This window comes from Cydia amplana, chromosome 3, assembly GCF_948474715.1.
Source record: "Cydia amplana chromosome 3, ilCydAmpl1.1, whole genome shotgun sequence".
In the NCBI taxonomy this organism is placed as follows: domain Eukaryota; kingdom Metazoa; phylum Arthropoda; class Insecta; order Lepidoptera; family Tortricidae; genus Cydia; species Cydia amplana.
In genome coordinates, this window is record NC_086071.1 from 6,670,771 (window position 1) to 6,687,794 (window position 17,024).

At 36.8% G+C, this 17,024-nt stretch overlaps 3 protein-coding genes across 4 annotated transcripts; 1 reads left to right on the forward strand and 2 right to left on the reverse strand.

Annotated features, from left to right (window-relative positions):
• The first annotated feature begins 682 nt into the window (after window positions 1–682).
• On the forward strand, window positions 683–2,179 carry LOC134662911 (uncharacterized). Its single transcript, XM_063519216.1, has 2 exons — window positions 683–1,140; window positions 1,933–2,179. Exons 1-2 carry the CDS (start codon window positions 791–793, stop codon window positions 2,162–2,164), a joined length of 582 nt encoding a protein of 193 aa, XP_063375286.1. The 5' UTR covers window positions 683–790; the 3' UTR covers window positions 2,165–2,179.
• Window positions 2,180–5,748: 3,569 nt separating this feature from the next.
• Window positions 5,749–6,561, reverse strand: LOC134662456 (S-phase kinase-associated protein 1). 2 transcript variants are annotated; one of them, XM_063518684.1, is made up of 2 exons: window positions 6,534–6,561; window positions 5,749–6,333 (listed from the first exon to the last, which is right to left on the reverse strand). In XM_063518684.1, the coding sequence occupies exon 2, from the start codon at window positions 6,331–6,333 to the stop codon at window positions 5,845–5,847; it is 489 nt and encodes a 162-aa protein (XP_063374754.1). In that variant the 5' UTR covers window positions 6,534–6,561; the 3' UTR covers window positions 5,749–5,844. The 2 variants fall into 2 exon arrangements, with proteins under 2 accessions (XP_063374754.1, XP_063374753.1); XM_063518683.1 differs by having other exon boundaries at window positions 6,439–6,550.
• Window positions 6,562–14,114: 7,553 nt separating this feature from the next.
• LOC134662913 (transmembrane reductase CYB561D2-like) lies at window positions 14,115–17,024 on the reverse strand. Its single transcript, XM_063519217.1, has 2 exons — window positions 16,627–17,024; window positions 14,115–14,657 (listed from the first exon to the last, which is right to left on the reverse strand). Exons 1-2 carry the CDS (start codon window positions 16,843–16,845, stop codon window positions 14,145–14,147), a joined length of 732 nt encoding a protein of 243 aa, XP_063375287.1. The 5' UTR covers window positions 16,846–17,024; the 3' UTR covers window positions 14,115–14,144.

Consider the following 17,024-nt stretch of genomic DNA (forward strand, 5'->3'; position numbering starts at 1 on the left):
CGTTTTTCGACTTAAAATACGTGAATGACGTTTTTAATATATTTAATATGTCTGTCTCACGGAAGTTTTGTTATTAAAATAAATACTGTTGTTTAAAATAACTTATTTTATTTCTGGCGTCGTACGTGTTTAAATACCGCAATGTCCGATATCGTGCGATATTGTGACAACATAAAGTCAGCTATCACCCCTGCATAGAAGTTTGTATGCAGGGGTGGTAACTATACTCTCTGCAGCTGACTGTACAACGGTTCATGCCGAACTACGTCTCATGATATCGGACATTGCGCCATGGCGCGCCATTTGAATTTTGATCGATGTAATAAATTCGTTAATTGCATTCGATTTGTTGCAAGCTCTGTAGAGGATTTAAAGCGAGAGAGACATTTATTACACTTTACACAAGTTTTTGATCAGGCGAGTACGAAGTGTCTTCGTTTAATGCTTGGGCAAAACATGCTTTACATTACATGCGCCTGTCCGTCCGTTATAAGGGCGGTCATTTCCTCGTTGTAAAATACTAAAAAATTTAGAGTCTGCGGAAAGAGAAGAGTCGTAGAATGTATTGGATCCCATACATTTCACGACTCTTCTCTTTCCACAGTCTCTAAAGCAAAGAGTAGTATAATATATAGGACAACCTTTTTCTAGGTTAATCCGGTTTTGTTCCTGTTCTTAAAATGCTGTCATCATGCTGCACGTCATAGTTGCGTTGTCAATTGCAATTTTGACACGTACATAAACAATAATTTCATAAGTATATTTACATTGTGTCTTAAGTATTTTTGATATGTCGTTAGATGATTATCAAGTACATAATATCTACCGATACACGAGGAAAACATACAAACAGAATAGGAACAGTCCGCGGGATTGTACTCTTGACAATTCACGGGAAGATGGAAACATGGACCAACCTGAGAATTCTAGAGAAGACGTTGATTTGATAGATCATTCACCTAGAAGCGACGATTATGCTTTGGTCAGTCCCGAATGCCTCTGTGACTTGGATACGCAGAGAGACGTGACCAGCATTCTGCACAAAAAATGTCCAGTTATAACCTTGGCTCAGCAACAACTTTCAAAGATTCTCGAAGAGACTAACCATATGTTATCCAGAGTCCCTGAAGAAAATCGCAGGTCTAAAATAGAATAGAGTGCTTACTCCATACATCAGTTTTCGTACAAAAACCCGGTTATTTCGTAGTCGATATCTAGCGTCCAGTGGTGGATTTATCAGTACCGCTACTTGACATCTGATGTCACGAGTGTCGCGACTGACGAAAAATGTATTGCTAAAACAATAGGAGTAGGTAGTTGAAAATAGAGTTCCGGTTATAATATTAGCTGAAAATTGTTGAGCATTAGACTTTTCCTTCGTCACGACATCTATTGTCAAGTAGCAGTACTGATAAATTCGCTACTTGACGCTAGATGTTGTCGATGTCGACTACGAAAATAACCCGCGTTTTGGTAGGAAAACTGAGTTATGGATTGTTTGGAGTTAGCAGTTAGCACTATCCTTACTTATTTCTCTACGATTATATCAAACTTGATCTTGAGCCCTCTGATATTCTGACTGCGATTGTAGACTATATACATTTTATTTTAGCTAGCTAATAGGTACAGTCAGCAGCAGAAGCTGCTAATAAGCGGGCCAGGTGTTCAAAATGATCTTAACGCGACTTTATTGTTAAGAGAATAAGGTGTCAAGGTAATTTTAACACCTTGCCCGCTTAGCAACTTCTGCTGCTGACTGTACTTAACTACCAATATACCTACTAGTTTAACTAGCAACATCAGGAAAAAATCCCTCTAATTCCTACTGATAAGAACAAATTGTCCACCACAAATACTAAGGTAGTACGAAAAACCAGACTTATGTGCTTATAACAGCAGCATTACAAATCTTTATTAATTTATACTTTGCAGTGCACTAATTCGCTACATATGCCATTGCAAGGATGCAATCTTATGGCAAAACAATGCAAAACTTGTTCTCGGAGTCCTACTTTTTGTGGTGTTCCTCGCCGGCCTACTGTTTGGAGCGGCAACATGCGGCACTCACTACGGGAAATTCAATAATCCAATACTCAACTGTATAGACAACTACTTTATTCCTGACAGTATAAGTATTGAGGAAACTTTCCACTGTATTACGTAAGACATATTTTGTATTTTTTAACACACTCACTACCAGACAAAAAACGGCGCACTACCCCAGACACCGGTCGTCTATAGCTGCGTATAAAAGAACCCGCCCAGCGGGTTGTCCGGCATCTGAGCAAAGTTCCCGAGCGCCCACCAGGTGGGTTCCTCGCATAGATATTCCTAGTCTATGGTTCCTGGTAGTGAATGTATTAAATAATAAATATCAATATATTCTGTTATAGATAAGAAAATTGTGCACTGAATATTATTTAATTTCGTATTACCTGAAAATTGTTGAGCATTAGACTTTTCGTTCGTCGCGACATCTATTGTCGACTAGCAGTACTGATAAATTCGCTACTTGACGCTATAGTTCGTTTTTTTTAGCATTAGAAATAAGGTAAACAATCTTGATGTGTCTTTTTATTGAAAAACACGTTTTAAAAATAAATAATGGCTAATATGTAAAAATTATGAACCTAATACGATCATTTATATTCTTCGGCTTTCATAAGTAATAGTTACTGATTTTAAAAAAGCGTTTTTCAATTAAAAAACATGTCAAGATCGCATACCTTCTTTCTAATGCTAAAAAAAACGAACTATAGACGTCGACTACGAAATTACACGCGTTTGCAAGCTTCCAGGATTTCGGCACGGCAGGCGGCAGGCAGAGGAGTAATAAACTACAGTGTGGGGTAAGACAGGGCGGACTGTCATCCGCAATCCTGTTTAGGTAACCTATATGTTAACGAGTTGATTGAGGGTCTCAACAGTAAACGTGTCGGCTGTCATATAGGAGACACATGTTTCAACAATATCAGTTATGCGGACGACATGGTCTTGTTGGGACCGTCAATCGACTCGTTAAGATGTGTGAGGGATACGCTCACAGCACGGCCTTAAATACATGCCACCAAAAGTGAGTTGCTCATCTTTAAGGCACGAAAATCCATACTAATATTATAAATGCGAAAGTGTGTCTGTCTGTTACCTCTTCAAAACCGCTGAACCGATTTAGTTGAAATTTGGTATGAAGATTAAGTCCCGGGGAAGGACATAGGATACTTTTTATCTCAGAACTCACCCCTTAAGGGGGTGGAAATTTGTATGGGCAATCAATAACCGCTGAATCGATTTAGTTGAAATTTTGAGTCCCGGAGAAGAACATAGGGTGGTTTTTATCCCAAAAATCTCCCTTTAAGGGGGTGAAAAGGGGGGTGGAAGTTTCTATGGGGAATCGTTAAAAAGCAGATTGGGTAAAAAGAGTGTGGTACTATACAGCACGTCCATGGATGATTTTATTATTTCTTTTGCGGTACATATTCATGAAAAGAAATGTACTTTTATGTACTTATGTTTTTAAAAAATGTACTCGCACGGTTTTGGCATAGCGACATACAGGTTGTGGTCGTGCTGAGTAGATACTCCCTGACACGAACACACTATATTTATGGTTAATTTAATGGTCAAATGAATACATAACAAATGTACTCAAATTGTACTATCTACAAGCACATCAGTTCGCAATGTAACTAAAATCGCATGAGAGTTCGCGCGCGCGTGATGTCTAAATGTGGGATCATCTATGTAAAGGGACCTTATTGTCGATGGCGCTTCCGCCATTATAAACGATGCTCCGATACAAATACAACGCTGCGCGTCGCAGTGCGGCGTAAACGCCATCGACAATAAGGTCCCTTTGACATAGATGATCCCACATTTAGACATCACGCGCGCGCGAACTCTCATGCGATTTTAGTTACATGGCGAACTGTTGGTTACGTGCATTTCAACCAGCCGATCAAAACCCGCAATGTAATGAAAGTCGCATGTGAGTTCGCGCGCCGTCTAAATCAGCCCTTAGGTTCACCTTTTTAAATCATGACAGCGATTTTTGCAGTACCACTGTCACATTTTGATGTGCTTGTAGATAGTACAATTTGAGTACATTTGTTTTGTATTCATTTGACCATTAAATTAACCATAAATGTAGTGTGGTCGTGCCAGGGAGTATCTACTCAGCACGACCACAACCTGTATGTCGCTATACCAAAACCGTGCGAGTACATTTTTTAAAAACATAAGTACATAAAAGTACATTTCTTTTCATGAATATGTACCGCAAAAGAAATAATATAATCATCCGTGGACGTGCTGTATAGTACCACACTAAAAAGAAGCTACCCAAATTACTAACTCCACGCAGACGAAGTCGCGGGCAAAAGCTAGTATAATATAAGCACTCTGCTTGTTGCTGGGGGCGTGTCCCTTAAAATAGTTGACAAAAATCAAATCAAATATATATTCAATGTAGAACTAAATGATGATACAGATATGGAAAGGGAAAGAAGAGCGATGGCTGTAAGAGGCAATATGATCGTCCGCAGGTTTGCACGGTGTAACGACAGGTGAAACTGACACTTTTTAAAGCTTACTGTCAAACGTTTTACACGTGCAGCTTGTCAGTGAAATTTACGCAGAAGGCCTACAACACAATACGCATACAATACAATAACATCCTTAGGATGCTGTTGAGGCTGCCGATCGAAGCACTGCAGTGCATCTGGCATGTTTGCTGAAGCAAGGGCGGACGACTTTTTTGCCATTAGGCGAAAAAGAATAGCCTCACTGCTGAAACGAGTGTGCGGCAGTGGCAACAGGATGCTGAGGTGTATGGCCGTGCGTCTAGACTGCCCGCTAATAAAGTATTGGGTTGAGGTCGTGGTAGGGAGGGGCAGGTAGTCCTAAGTCGGGGTATTTGTAAGTAGTTTTATGTGTTATGTTTCCTTGGTTGTCATTTTAATTTTAGTTTTTTTGTTTTAAGCCCCGACTCCATATCGTGCGGCAAGCTATCGAACATTGGCTTGTTGCGTGAGAACGTCTTGAGCGCAGGATCGCAGGAAGTTAGTATTGATTTGTAGTGCGCCCCGTACGTCAGGCTACGCCCGAAGCATTTAGTATGAGGGCACCGAATCGGTGCCCGGCATTGTAGTGCGTAGGGAGTGCTCCCGGTACTGGTTTTCTATACAAATACAGTATCGGAACCGGGAATTCCCGGTTCTCGCCATACAAACTCAGTACCGGGAGCATTCCCTAGTAGTGCGGCGTACGTCGGGCTGCGCCTGACGCATAGCATTATAGTGCGCCCCGTACGTGGCAGCCAATGTTCGATAGCTTGCCGCGCGATATGGAGACGAGGCTTAATGTATTTTTTTTCTGCATTGTTTTTCTTTGTGTACACTAACCTTTAGGCTATTAAGATGCATTTTACTAACACTCCTATGGATTATGTTGGTCTGAAATAAACAATTTTCCTTTTTATTTTTATTTATTGTACCCATGTATGAGTAGGAGAGAACATTGTAGTATGTCTTAAACAAAAAATAGCTTACCTGACAAGCACAAAAATTATAAAGAAAACTATGACACACAAAAATTTACATGTTTGTGGGTAAGTCTTAAGGCGGGATTCCACCAGTGTGCAGCACAAGCATATGTACAAAAAAATGCTTGTGCCACACACTGGTGGAATCCCACCTAAACACAAAACTATAAATATAGTTATGCTTATTTGTGTCAATAGTATTAGATTTCTTCTATCATGTGGAGAGATTAGTATGTTTTCCCAAGTCCTCATCCATTATAATATTGCTGTTTGTAGTTCTGTAAATAGCTGATGAAATCAAAGGCTTACTTCTCCTCGCACCACTCATTCTCCTTGCGCACCTGATCTTCCTCCGCAGCCGTGAAATCATTCTTGATATTGAATGTCTTGCGTATCTCCTCTGGAGTTTTGCCCTTAATCATATTTGCAACCGTCTTGCATGTCACATCCAATAAACCTTTGATATCTAAATAATTCGCCGCTAAGATGAGTTCAAACAGGGTTCCCTGATCAACTTTCAAAAAATCAGCATCCCAGGATGAAATGTCGTCTGTCCTTTTCTCTTTGTTCTCGTCATCGTCTTGTAGGGGAGGATCGTCTTTATGGTACGTAGCCCATTGGATCACCTTCTTCAAAATAGCAGAATTTACATTAGGCAACGGCACTGATTCCTCCTCATCTTCGTCCATGCCAAGATCTTCCAACATGGTTTTGATTGTGACGGAACATTTAGCGATTTCAACATCTACATCGAAGATCTCGTTATCGGATGACTGTAACTTTATGTTCGGCATCTATAAAAATACGAACAAAGATCTTAACAAAAATACGCAACGCCATCTTATAATGAGAATTACTCGGAAACGATTACGCTGTATAGCAAAATTTTATATACTCACGGTTTAATGTATTGAGTGCTGCAATGTATATATTTAAATATAGATTCAACACGCTAGAAACTAGAGGTACACAAAATTTATAAATAAAGTTTCACTTATTTGGTTTATTCACTGCAAGGCGAGCGAGTGGCATAAGTTGAGTGAGCGTCTGAGCGAGCCGAAACGAACGATTAACGAAGAACGAACGAATGGAATTATTGGAACGAAAGTCTATTCGGACCATAGAAGGTAGCATCCTATAGAAGTAGTCTACGCGTGCCTCCGTGAGGGACAAAACATACGCAATGCGACGCTAATGATTGGTCGAATTTATTTGTTCTGGTGGGCGACAAATAAATTCGACAATCATCCATACTAATTACGGTGGGGAATAAAAAAAAGTGAGACTGTGACAAGGACAAACAATAATAGCGCTTTGCCGCTTTCGCTGCTATTCCTACTGAGAGATACATAAGATAAGACTATCCCGTTCTGTCAGTTATCCCCACCACTCATGCCCAATCCAGTTTAATACTAGATTCATGATTCGGACACTCGACTCGACTTAAGGATGGGAAAAAAATATCGACTATAATAAAAATCGATTATCACTACAATATCCCTATGTATGCTTAGAATTTAGATCTTTGAAAGTCCTAACACACTATCGCACCACACGCAACCTTGGTGAGTCGCACCCATCCATAAGTGAGAGCGAGAAACAGATATGTATTTCTTCCGCACGCACCAAGGTCGCGGTGCGGTGCGATAGTGTGTTATCACTATAAAACTACGCAACGGATCTTGATGCGGTTTTTTTTAAATAGATATAGTGATTCAAGAGGAAGGTTTATGTATTTTTGTTAATCCGTGCGAAGCCGGGGCGGGTAACTCTTCAGGCCTAACTCGGTTTGAACCGGTTTGTGAAGTTGAATCGTAACATCGCTCTGGTACCTGCCTCTCATATACAGGCGATACATTGTACCCGGTTTTTTTTAGTAGTTGTATAATATAAACTAGGTATAGTGTCGTTGCATACATATTTAATCAACTTTAATGTTCGTACATACATATATTATATTACATTCATTAATGATATACAATACATATACGAGTCTACGTATACATGACGTATACCTATATATAGCTGGTCAAGCAAATCTTGACATTAAAAAAAGGCGCGAAATTCAATTTTTTTATGGGACGATATCCCTTCGCGCCTATATTTTTCAAATTTACCGCCTTTTTCTACTGACAAGATCTGCTTGACCAGCTATAATATTGAAACATTTCTACATCAGTTACTTTATATGTAATAAAAATCGAAAAATAGGTATCGGATTACCAGCATGTTATTCTGACTCAATTTCAAAATTACTTCACTCGTACGCCAGAGCGATTAACTAATAACAGTAATAACATTATACTACTTACCAAAATTTATGTTAACTCATACCAATAGTAAATAAATAGGTACTAATATGTAGGTAAGTATATAAAATTCCCATAAGTCATATGAAATTGTATCAGCATAGCCTACTTAGACCTACATGCAGCCACAGACCTGAAGACTGATATCTAGTTTCAATACAAAGCCGCGTGCGCTAGGTACCTATTATTGTTGCGAAGGGCTCCAATAATGATAGCTAGCTTTGTGCGTGTGACCACTGTAACCTTTATCTATTATATAATTTATAAACAAATTTTCGTTTTCGTGATGTGTCCTGGGCCGAAATTAATCAATGAGGGAATGTGTAGGTAGGGACTTTACAATTTTCAAGGGACTTAGTGGTTTGGTTGGCTTGAGTCTGTTAACCCCCAGATAATAAGTAACATTCTGTATTCTGTAAAATAATGACGAGACGATTTACGTATCAGTCTTCATTGCCTCTGTTATATTATAACCACTAATGTTCAGATTTACGATTAAAATATGCTTAAGGTACAACATTTAGGGTTAAATATTTTTGTTCCTGTGCTTTTTTGGCCAACTTATTTATGTAAGTATTACATAAAATACAGATTATAGGTAGTTATAAATTTGGCACAATATAAATTCTCATATTGTATAATTAAATATACCTAGTACTTAATGCTTGTTTTCATAAATTTAAACTTACATATTTGCTAATCATACATAATATATTCTTGTTTCTTCAGTAAATCAATTTACACAACAACTAATTAACACCTACAAAAACTGGTAGCCCTTGTACTAATATACATCAATTAAAAAGCACCAAAATAATTCTTACAGGCCTACAGATATTAAATATGGGTCCTATAAAAATTGCTTCAATAAACAACGATATTCTTTATACTTTAAAGTCATTTTTCTACTCCAGCACTTAAATGTGTCAATTAAATGACTGACAGTGATATCTAAAGCAATGTCATTTGAATGATTTGTCTATAGGCTCATAAGATGACTGCTAGCAGTCATCTTATGAGTATAATACAACTGCTTTATTTTTTTTAAAGATACAAGTTCCGATCATCTTGATTGAAAGAGGTATGTTTTCATTTACAATAATAACTCTTTTTTTTTAATTTTTTTTTTTTGCTGCAGCTGTCATAGAAAAAGTAATGTATGCAACAGCTCATAATTGGTTCTTAAAATTCTCGGGTCTTTTTTTACAAAACTCGACTACGTCTCGTTTTGTAACTTCGACCCTTGAATTTTAAGAACCCTTATTATATCACTGTTGCATAAACTACTATTATATGACTAGAATTAAAAATATTATAGAAGTTCTAAAAGTTCTCTAAAAGTTTAGTTGTTACTGTCAATTTTATTTATTAATAAAAATAGGGCGGTAGTTAAATAAAATGTTTAACTCAGATACGTCTCCTCAACGAGCGATAGGCACTACAAATTTTATATTAAAGAAAAAATTTAGAAATTCGCAGATTACAAAAGGTCGCAGGTTCAAGTCCTGCCAGAAGCGGTGAATTTTTTAATTTTTCCTTTAATATGAAATTGTTAGACAAGTCATCATTAAGGTACATGGCCCTATTAATTTATCACATTTCTAAAACAAAAATATTACATATGGTAATTACATAACATTTCTTGATGAGGCACACTTAGCAGCTACTATACAGCTTGCCACCCTTATTTTCTTGGAGAAAAAATGAAAGTATCGGTTTAGCTTCCTGTCACTGCCCAAATTACAATATGAAAACACTGGTAAATAATAAATGCAAATATTTATACGAGTAAGTATAAAACAAATTTGTACGTATTGATGTGTAAAACTCTGCGTAGAGGGCGCTACTAGCATAAACTGAGGACAACATGAAAATTAACATTACTCTTCCAGAGCGATTGAGAGGCAGATAACGAAATTTCGATTTTCGTACAAACATTTTCCATTAGGAGTACATAAACATATCACAATAATAAAAGGAAAACTATATATAACACCAACATTAAAATAAGCACTTATATAATATGAATATAATTTTATAAGACAATAACATCAATTAATTTGTTCAATAAATAAATAAATAAAATAGGACATTTTTACTCAGGTCGACCTAGTTAGTCCCACACTAAAAGAACCCAACTGGGGATAGGCTTTGCAAGCAATTTCAAAATACCTACCCTGAATATACCACAAATGAGAGGAATATAAAGACACCAATTTAATTACTTAATTAGACGTATGTTTAGGCAAGATAAACCTGTAGGTACAGTCGCCATCGGATATATCGGAGCGGCCAAGATGTTCACAATATATGAACACGCACTCTAACGCATTGACAATAGAGGCGTGTTCAGATATTTGTGAGCGCCTTTACCGCTCGGATATATCTGATGGAGACAGTACTACAGAAACTAAATATGTAATTTAATACAATATTAGGAAAGCAAGAGCGGACACCGGACAATAAGCAATAACATAAGTAGATAGCCCAGACGATACAAGGGTTAAAACGTCATAATCTCATAGAAGTTTAACATTTAAATAAAAAACACTTGCACGGAGCATGTTCTGGGCAGTGGCGGATTTGCAGTCTTTGCCGCCCTAGGCTCAGACCCTGTAGCCGCCCCTTCAGCATCAGCACCCATCATATTGACTACATTTAGGTCAGGCAAAGGAAAGGTATAGAGGTAAATGCTTGGGACACATTTTTAACTTAGTAACTTTGTTTGGACTCGTTAGGAGGTGAAAATATCAAAAGACCCCGGCCGTAGCCCTTGAGCGGGGGTAGGGGGGTTTGATTTGAAGGTTCCATTTTTCGGTTTTTCGCTTATAATATCTTAGAAACTATGCGTCGTTGTGACATGATCATTATACAAAATGAAAGCTGATTAAATTTGCTACAAGTTTTATATAGTCGAGTTTTTCGATAGGTATCTTGTTTAGTTTTTGAGATAGCCGCTCTTGAATGTCTATAATTTTGCATTAAATTTCCATCAATAATATTCACGGTACTCACGAGGAAAGGAACCCGAAAGATTTTAACAATGTAGCAGATCTGCGAAATCGACTCCACACTCGCGTTCGCGGCTTCGCGCCGCGATTCGCGCACGAGTGTGGAGGGCCCTCAAGATATCATAAAACTGTACTAAATAAAACTTGTAGCAAATTTAATCAGCTTTCATTTTGTACAATGATCAGTCGTTAGAACGCATAGTTTCCGAGATATAAGCGAAAAACCGAAAAATAGGACCTTCAAACCTCCCTCTTCCCCCGGCTCAAGGGCTACGGCCGGGGACTTTTGATATGTTCACCTCCTAACTAGTTCAAACAAAGTTACGAAGTCAAAAATTGTGTTCCAAGCATTTCCCTCTATACCTTTTTTTGAGAATTCGTTGCCTGGCCTAATTTTAAGTTATTTCTTGTTATCATCAGCGATTTTTTTGTCACAATTTGCCGCCCCTAATATCTCGCCGCCCTAGGCATGTGCCTACTGTGCCTTATGGGAAATCCGCCACTGGTTCTGGGCTATCAAAATGCTGCCAACTTAGCTCGGTATGGCTCGGTCTAACTCTAAATATGTAGCTTCACGGCCAAGAGCGTATGAACTTATCAAGCCATGATCAGTGTAGGGTTCCGAAGCCGCGGTATTTTGTAGGTATAGCACTTTACAATACGAATGAGGGGACAAATTTACATAATATTGTTATGAAATATTTTAGCTGCGAAAGACCGGTTCCTAGGTAGGTATCCGGCCTCCGCCACTCGAGGGCGTAGTCACCTTTTCTTTAGTATATGACATCTATTTCAATTTATACTTTACAATACACCCCGAAACTGAATGGTGCCAAACGCAACTCTATAAATAACTTAAGCCCGTGAGTTTGGCAGATTGTATTTCCCATCTCCATTCAAAAAAGGTTACCTACTTTTTAGCGTATTCTTGTATTGTATAATAATAAAAGTATGGAACCGTATATTTTAGTGGATCGACACGGAAAACGGAACTCTAATAGTTTCTTCACGTCCGTCTGTCCGTAGGTATGTCATAGCAATTTTACTTGAAAACTATAAGGTATATTTTAAATAAATATGGAAATTTATTATAGGTATTGTAACCCGCCGTGTAAGTCTTGAAGTTAAAATTAAATATATATTTATATAATATATATTTAGGGTAAATATAAATGTGGCTTTCCATCAGAGAAGGGAAACGACATTAATGCACTTGAAGCATAGGACCCTTCTGTGATGCCTCAAATATACTTTATAGTCTTTATACATAACTAAAGGTGAAAATATTTTTATAGTAAAAACAACGTGCGCGCATGTAAAAAGCAACATTCGATAGATCTTTAAAAACAACCTCAAAGTTTTAAACAAGTTTTTTGCTTATGTGATAACTTTAATAATTGCTTCGAAAGTCCAAAAACATGTACCCTCTCCCTCCTCTAACTTTTGAACCGAGCGTACAAAAAAAATAACTTCATAAAAACTTTCCACGAAAATTGTTTAGGTACTTATATAGAACATTTATCAGTTGAGCCATGAGATTTTTCCAAAAACCTTCTCTCTTTATTTTATTTTCTTAGAATCTTTAAGATTTTAATTTAACTTAACACTATTATTTTTTACTCTGATTTGATACCAATTACCTATACGATTTTTCGGTTGGTCTTTAAAATTCTTTGACAAAGAGCTTAAACGTGCAAAACTTAACACAGATGGCGCAGCAGTAAATTGGTTCTAACTGACAAGTGACACTTTTTAAGCTAGTGGCGCCAGGGGGAAAAGCCCTCAAGTACATTTGTGTGTTAATATGTAATTTAATACTGTTGCTCATTTGTTTTAAACTTTGGGGGTAACAATTATATAATGTTGCTTATAATTATGTCAGTTGAAAGTGTTGAAACCATAGACCGATTGAAACCGATTCCTAAAGCGCCATCTGTACTGAGCAATTAACAGTATCAACCTCATTACTACTACTACTACTAAAATATGAAATATTAAACTGCTTAATTACCATATGTGCTTAATAATATGGGTAAAATTGTAAAGTTTGTATTTAAAATATATTTTTAAATCGTTAATTGTAACGTATAAGCACCTACATAAATATTTTATTAATAAGGTTTTGTAGAGAGTTAACTTTGTGCTATAAATAAAATCAAGAACAAAATTGAGCCCTAATTGCCACCAGAGAACTTTAAATATAACAAAACAAGTTGTTTGACCTACTCATATTTTGTATAATGCTCATGTTTGATATTACGATATATTTTCGCATAATGTAATCGAGTATGACTTAGTACTACTCTAAATAACTAACAAAACACAATAGACTTATCGTCATACCGGTAATCGGTAAGTAATAGCTAATTAAATACACAGTAGAAAACATAACATAACATATCGATTTAATATAATGCGCGATGGTAACTACGTCTACACTTAAAATTGTATGTATTTATTAGTTAGTGGTGCAACGGTGCAAGATATGTTGTTGGACCAATAAAACAGTCGATTATGCAGTGTATACAATACAAGACAATAAATAAAGTTTAAGAAAAGAATTTGAAATATATTTGATAATTGTATAAAATTAAAAGTCCATTAAGTTTATATTATGTTTGTTAAGTACCTATAACCTGCTATAACTTGGGTAAGTGAGCGCGGGAGCTAATTTGATTTGAATATGCAGGGGTAAAGCAACACGTACATAATATACACACATGTATACACAAATTGTCCCATAAACCAACATAATATGTATACACGGTATTTTTTTTTAAACTCCGTTTACTTCGGGGTAGGGCTAATTGTAAGTACGTTACATTTAAGGAAACTTCATTTACTTCACGATTCCAAACAAAAAAGACGTAAGATTATATTTTAATAAGTTGGTTTGAAATAACTTTATTTAATGGTGGTCCACGGTGGTGGTCTTTATTTAATGGTGGACATAAGGAATTAATTAACAAACTTTCAGGTTTACATAAATATCTATCACAAAATGTTTAACTTACACTTATAGTTATAACTTATAACCCATATAACTTAAACTGAACGTTACCTACTACTCGTGCTATACCGACCATATTATAGTTGGTTCATGGGTCATGAGACATTCAATAGGTAATAGGCGGTCTTCACACAGGCGCCGCAACCGGATGCGGTGACGGTGAGGGCACGGGGCGCTATAAATGTCTATAGTTGCGTTGGTTGCGGTGTCAGTGTGATTGGTAACCACAATATGAGCCGACTTTTGTTTAAATTCAAGATACACTCAAGAATAAATTAATTCCCGTTTTCAATCCTTTCCATTAAACGGAAATATACTTTTAAGCATGGGCGCAATATTGTGAAGAGCATGACAATCAATATTAAAGTCAAGTTGGTATACCGCAATATTTCTCCAAATGTCCACCAGTTGGAGAAGATGCCGAGAATTATTGCCACGCTGCCGAGCACAATAGTTAGGAGCCCGAAAGAGGCATGCAAGAGTTTGGTATAAATAGGGGCCAGGTAATGTTTCAACTTGAGACTGTACAGGGCTCCAAGACCTCCACTCATGGTCACCAACATGAAAATGAAGGCGGTTAATCCAAATTTAGAATGCAAGGTCTGAAAGTGGGGCTTGTCATGAACAATTTTATTTGAAAGTATACAAAGGAATGCAATTAAGATCAGTATCCCAGCTCCAACCTGCAATACCCAGTGGCGCGCGCTGCGCAGACGAATGGGCATCCACTCTGTAGCCAGATCTCCAGGTGTAATTGCGTTCACAGCAGATGCCATGAAGACTGTCCACTGTAAAGTCAAAGAAAATATATAAGTACATATATCTGCGCTTTTAGATTTCCGTAGCGAACTGGCAAAAACTGTTGAATACCCTTTACATTATCTATTAATTCCCACATGCAACTCTAATGGGGATGACAACTGCGAAAAGTTTGCATATATGACGCCATAATAACTTGCCCCTTTCTCTAGTTTTGTTCTATGAGATTTGGTGATTTGGAGAATTATGCATTGACATTAGTAAAACCACAGAATAAATAATAGTACTAAGTACAGAAGACTCAATCTCTAACAAAACGCGTCTGTTACGATCAGCACAGATATGGCCGCTAGGTGGCGACAGCGCCACGCGCGGCTTATGGCTTTCCCCAAAATTGGGGCCGAAGGGATGTACTTTTAGCTACCTGTAGCAAAGCGACGAAATCGCGGAGTGCAACACGCCTGGTAAAACTTAGGCTATATTTGTCTTCTTAAGTAAGGTTCTATAATAATAGACTAAAATTTTATAACTCTAAAAACTGTTTAACTGAAAACTTTAATAGATATAAAAATAACTGATTAGACTGAGATATTATAACTGATACTCATACCTCGCAACCGAGCTAGCAAATCTGTAGCAGTTGTACGCCAGGGTTATCACTACTACACAACTAAAGTACAAAAAATATTTTTTCTTTGTTTTCAAACACACCAATATGTATTTTCAAGCAATGAAAATTCCATGTTAATATTTGAAAGAAACGCGAAAAAAAACGTGATTTTATAAACAAAATAACAGATACATTGAAACGCATCTAATATTGACATTGACCTGTTAATTTATATTATTTGACAGTAAATTAAACCGGGTTATATCGGAAGAGGGTCAACAAGGTTCTCGACCAATTTTATTAATCTTACATACAATAAAGTTAAAGCAAAATGGTTCGTCATAATCGCCAACCCTGACACAAAACTGTCATATGCTACGGTTTTGCTAGCTCCGTTGCGGGGTATGCTGATACTAAAGGTGAACCTAGAAACAAAAATTAGTAGTAATGTAATAACAGATAGACTTACATAGTTTACACAATTGTTAAAATTAGAATTAGGTATCTTTCTCCTCTTAAGTTAACTTGCATGACATACAATGTACATCTGGTCTCCCGCGATACAGGCCTAGCCTAGTGCGGGGACTCCTGGAATTTCGGCATGTCAATTTAGTTATGCACAACTCTTACCAGTAACTCGTGTTGTAACCACTGTTGTATCCTTTCCGTGCAATAAAATATATTTTTATCTTATCTTTTTTTTTATTTGTGTCATGATACAGTTCTGATGTGTTCGATGACGAATTGAGGGAACTCCTCAAATCATGATGGATTCAGATCCAGATCTTGAAACTTGAAAAGTATCCAAAGCGCAAATTTCTTTTGTGAATTGCTGCATCACTCATAAAAAACTTATATAAAAATGCATAATAAAATTTAAAAACATTATAAAGAAAACAGAAAAACCGTCTTGAAAAAGGAGAACATAAAATATTAACCTATTATACTAAAAGAAGGTTGATTTTTGTTTAAATAATTTTTAGTAATTAGTGAGTTTCGCTTGTCACCTGACGATATGAACATTCGGAAACCCTAATTATCATCTCTTAAATTAAACTTGATTAACCATACAGATTCAGTAAATTATAAGCTACCGTTTCATACCACAATCAGTGAAATTAACATTCATTTTATATAAGGTTGAAAACAAAAAGTTTTAAATTATTGCAACATACATGGTTACTCAACAATTAGTCAATTATAATACTATGGTCAAATACTGATCAAAGTTAATTTAAACAAAAAAAAAATACAACTTGTAGTTAACTTTATATTTTTACAACCCTACATAGTTATGATAAGAAAACTTTTTTGCATAAACTGTAATAAAATATTCAATTCAGAGGTGAAGTAAAGTAAAGATTACCCCATAAATTCAGGAAACTTACCCCGAGAGCCATAAATATCGGATGGAGAGCAAACAAGACCGTCTCCCCTTTGGCGATGCAGCAGTAGATGATGATTGCCACGAGCACTACTGCGCTCAAGTTGCTTATGAGATTCATGTAGCTAACCCTGCTGGGCATGTTGGAGTCGATGAGGCGAGACTGCTCAGAGTTTGTGTTGTCTTGTGCTGGCATTTCGGTTTCACCATCAAGTCTCTCCATTCAAAAACCGGCGACGAGATTAGTATTTTTATTACTCCTATACTTTATTAATAGTAGAGTATCAGTAATTACAGCTTTAGGTTCTAGAGGCGTATCCTGCGGCGAATTTGCAAATTAAAAATGATACTTTGAGATTATTGACGAGTGACGACAACAAGGCGATGCATAAGCGATGTGAA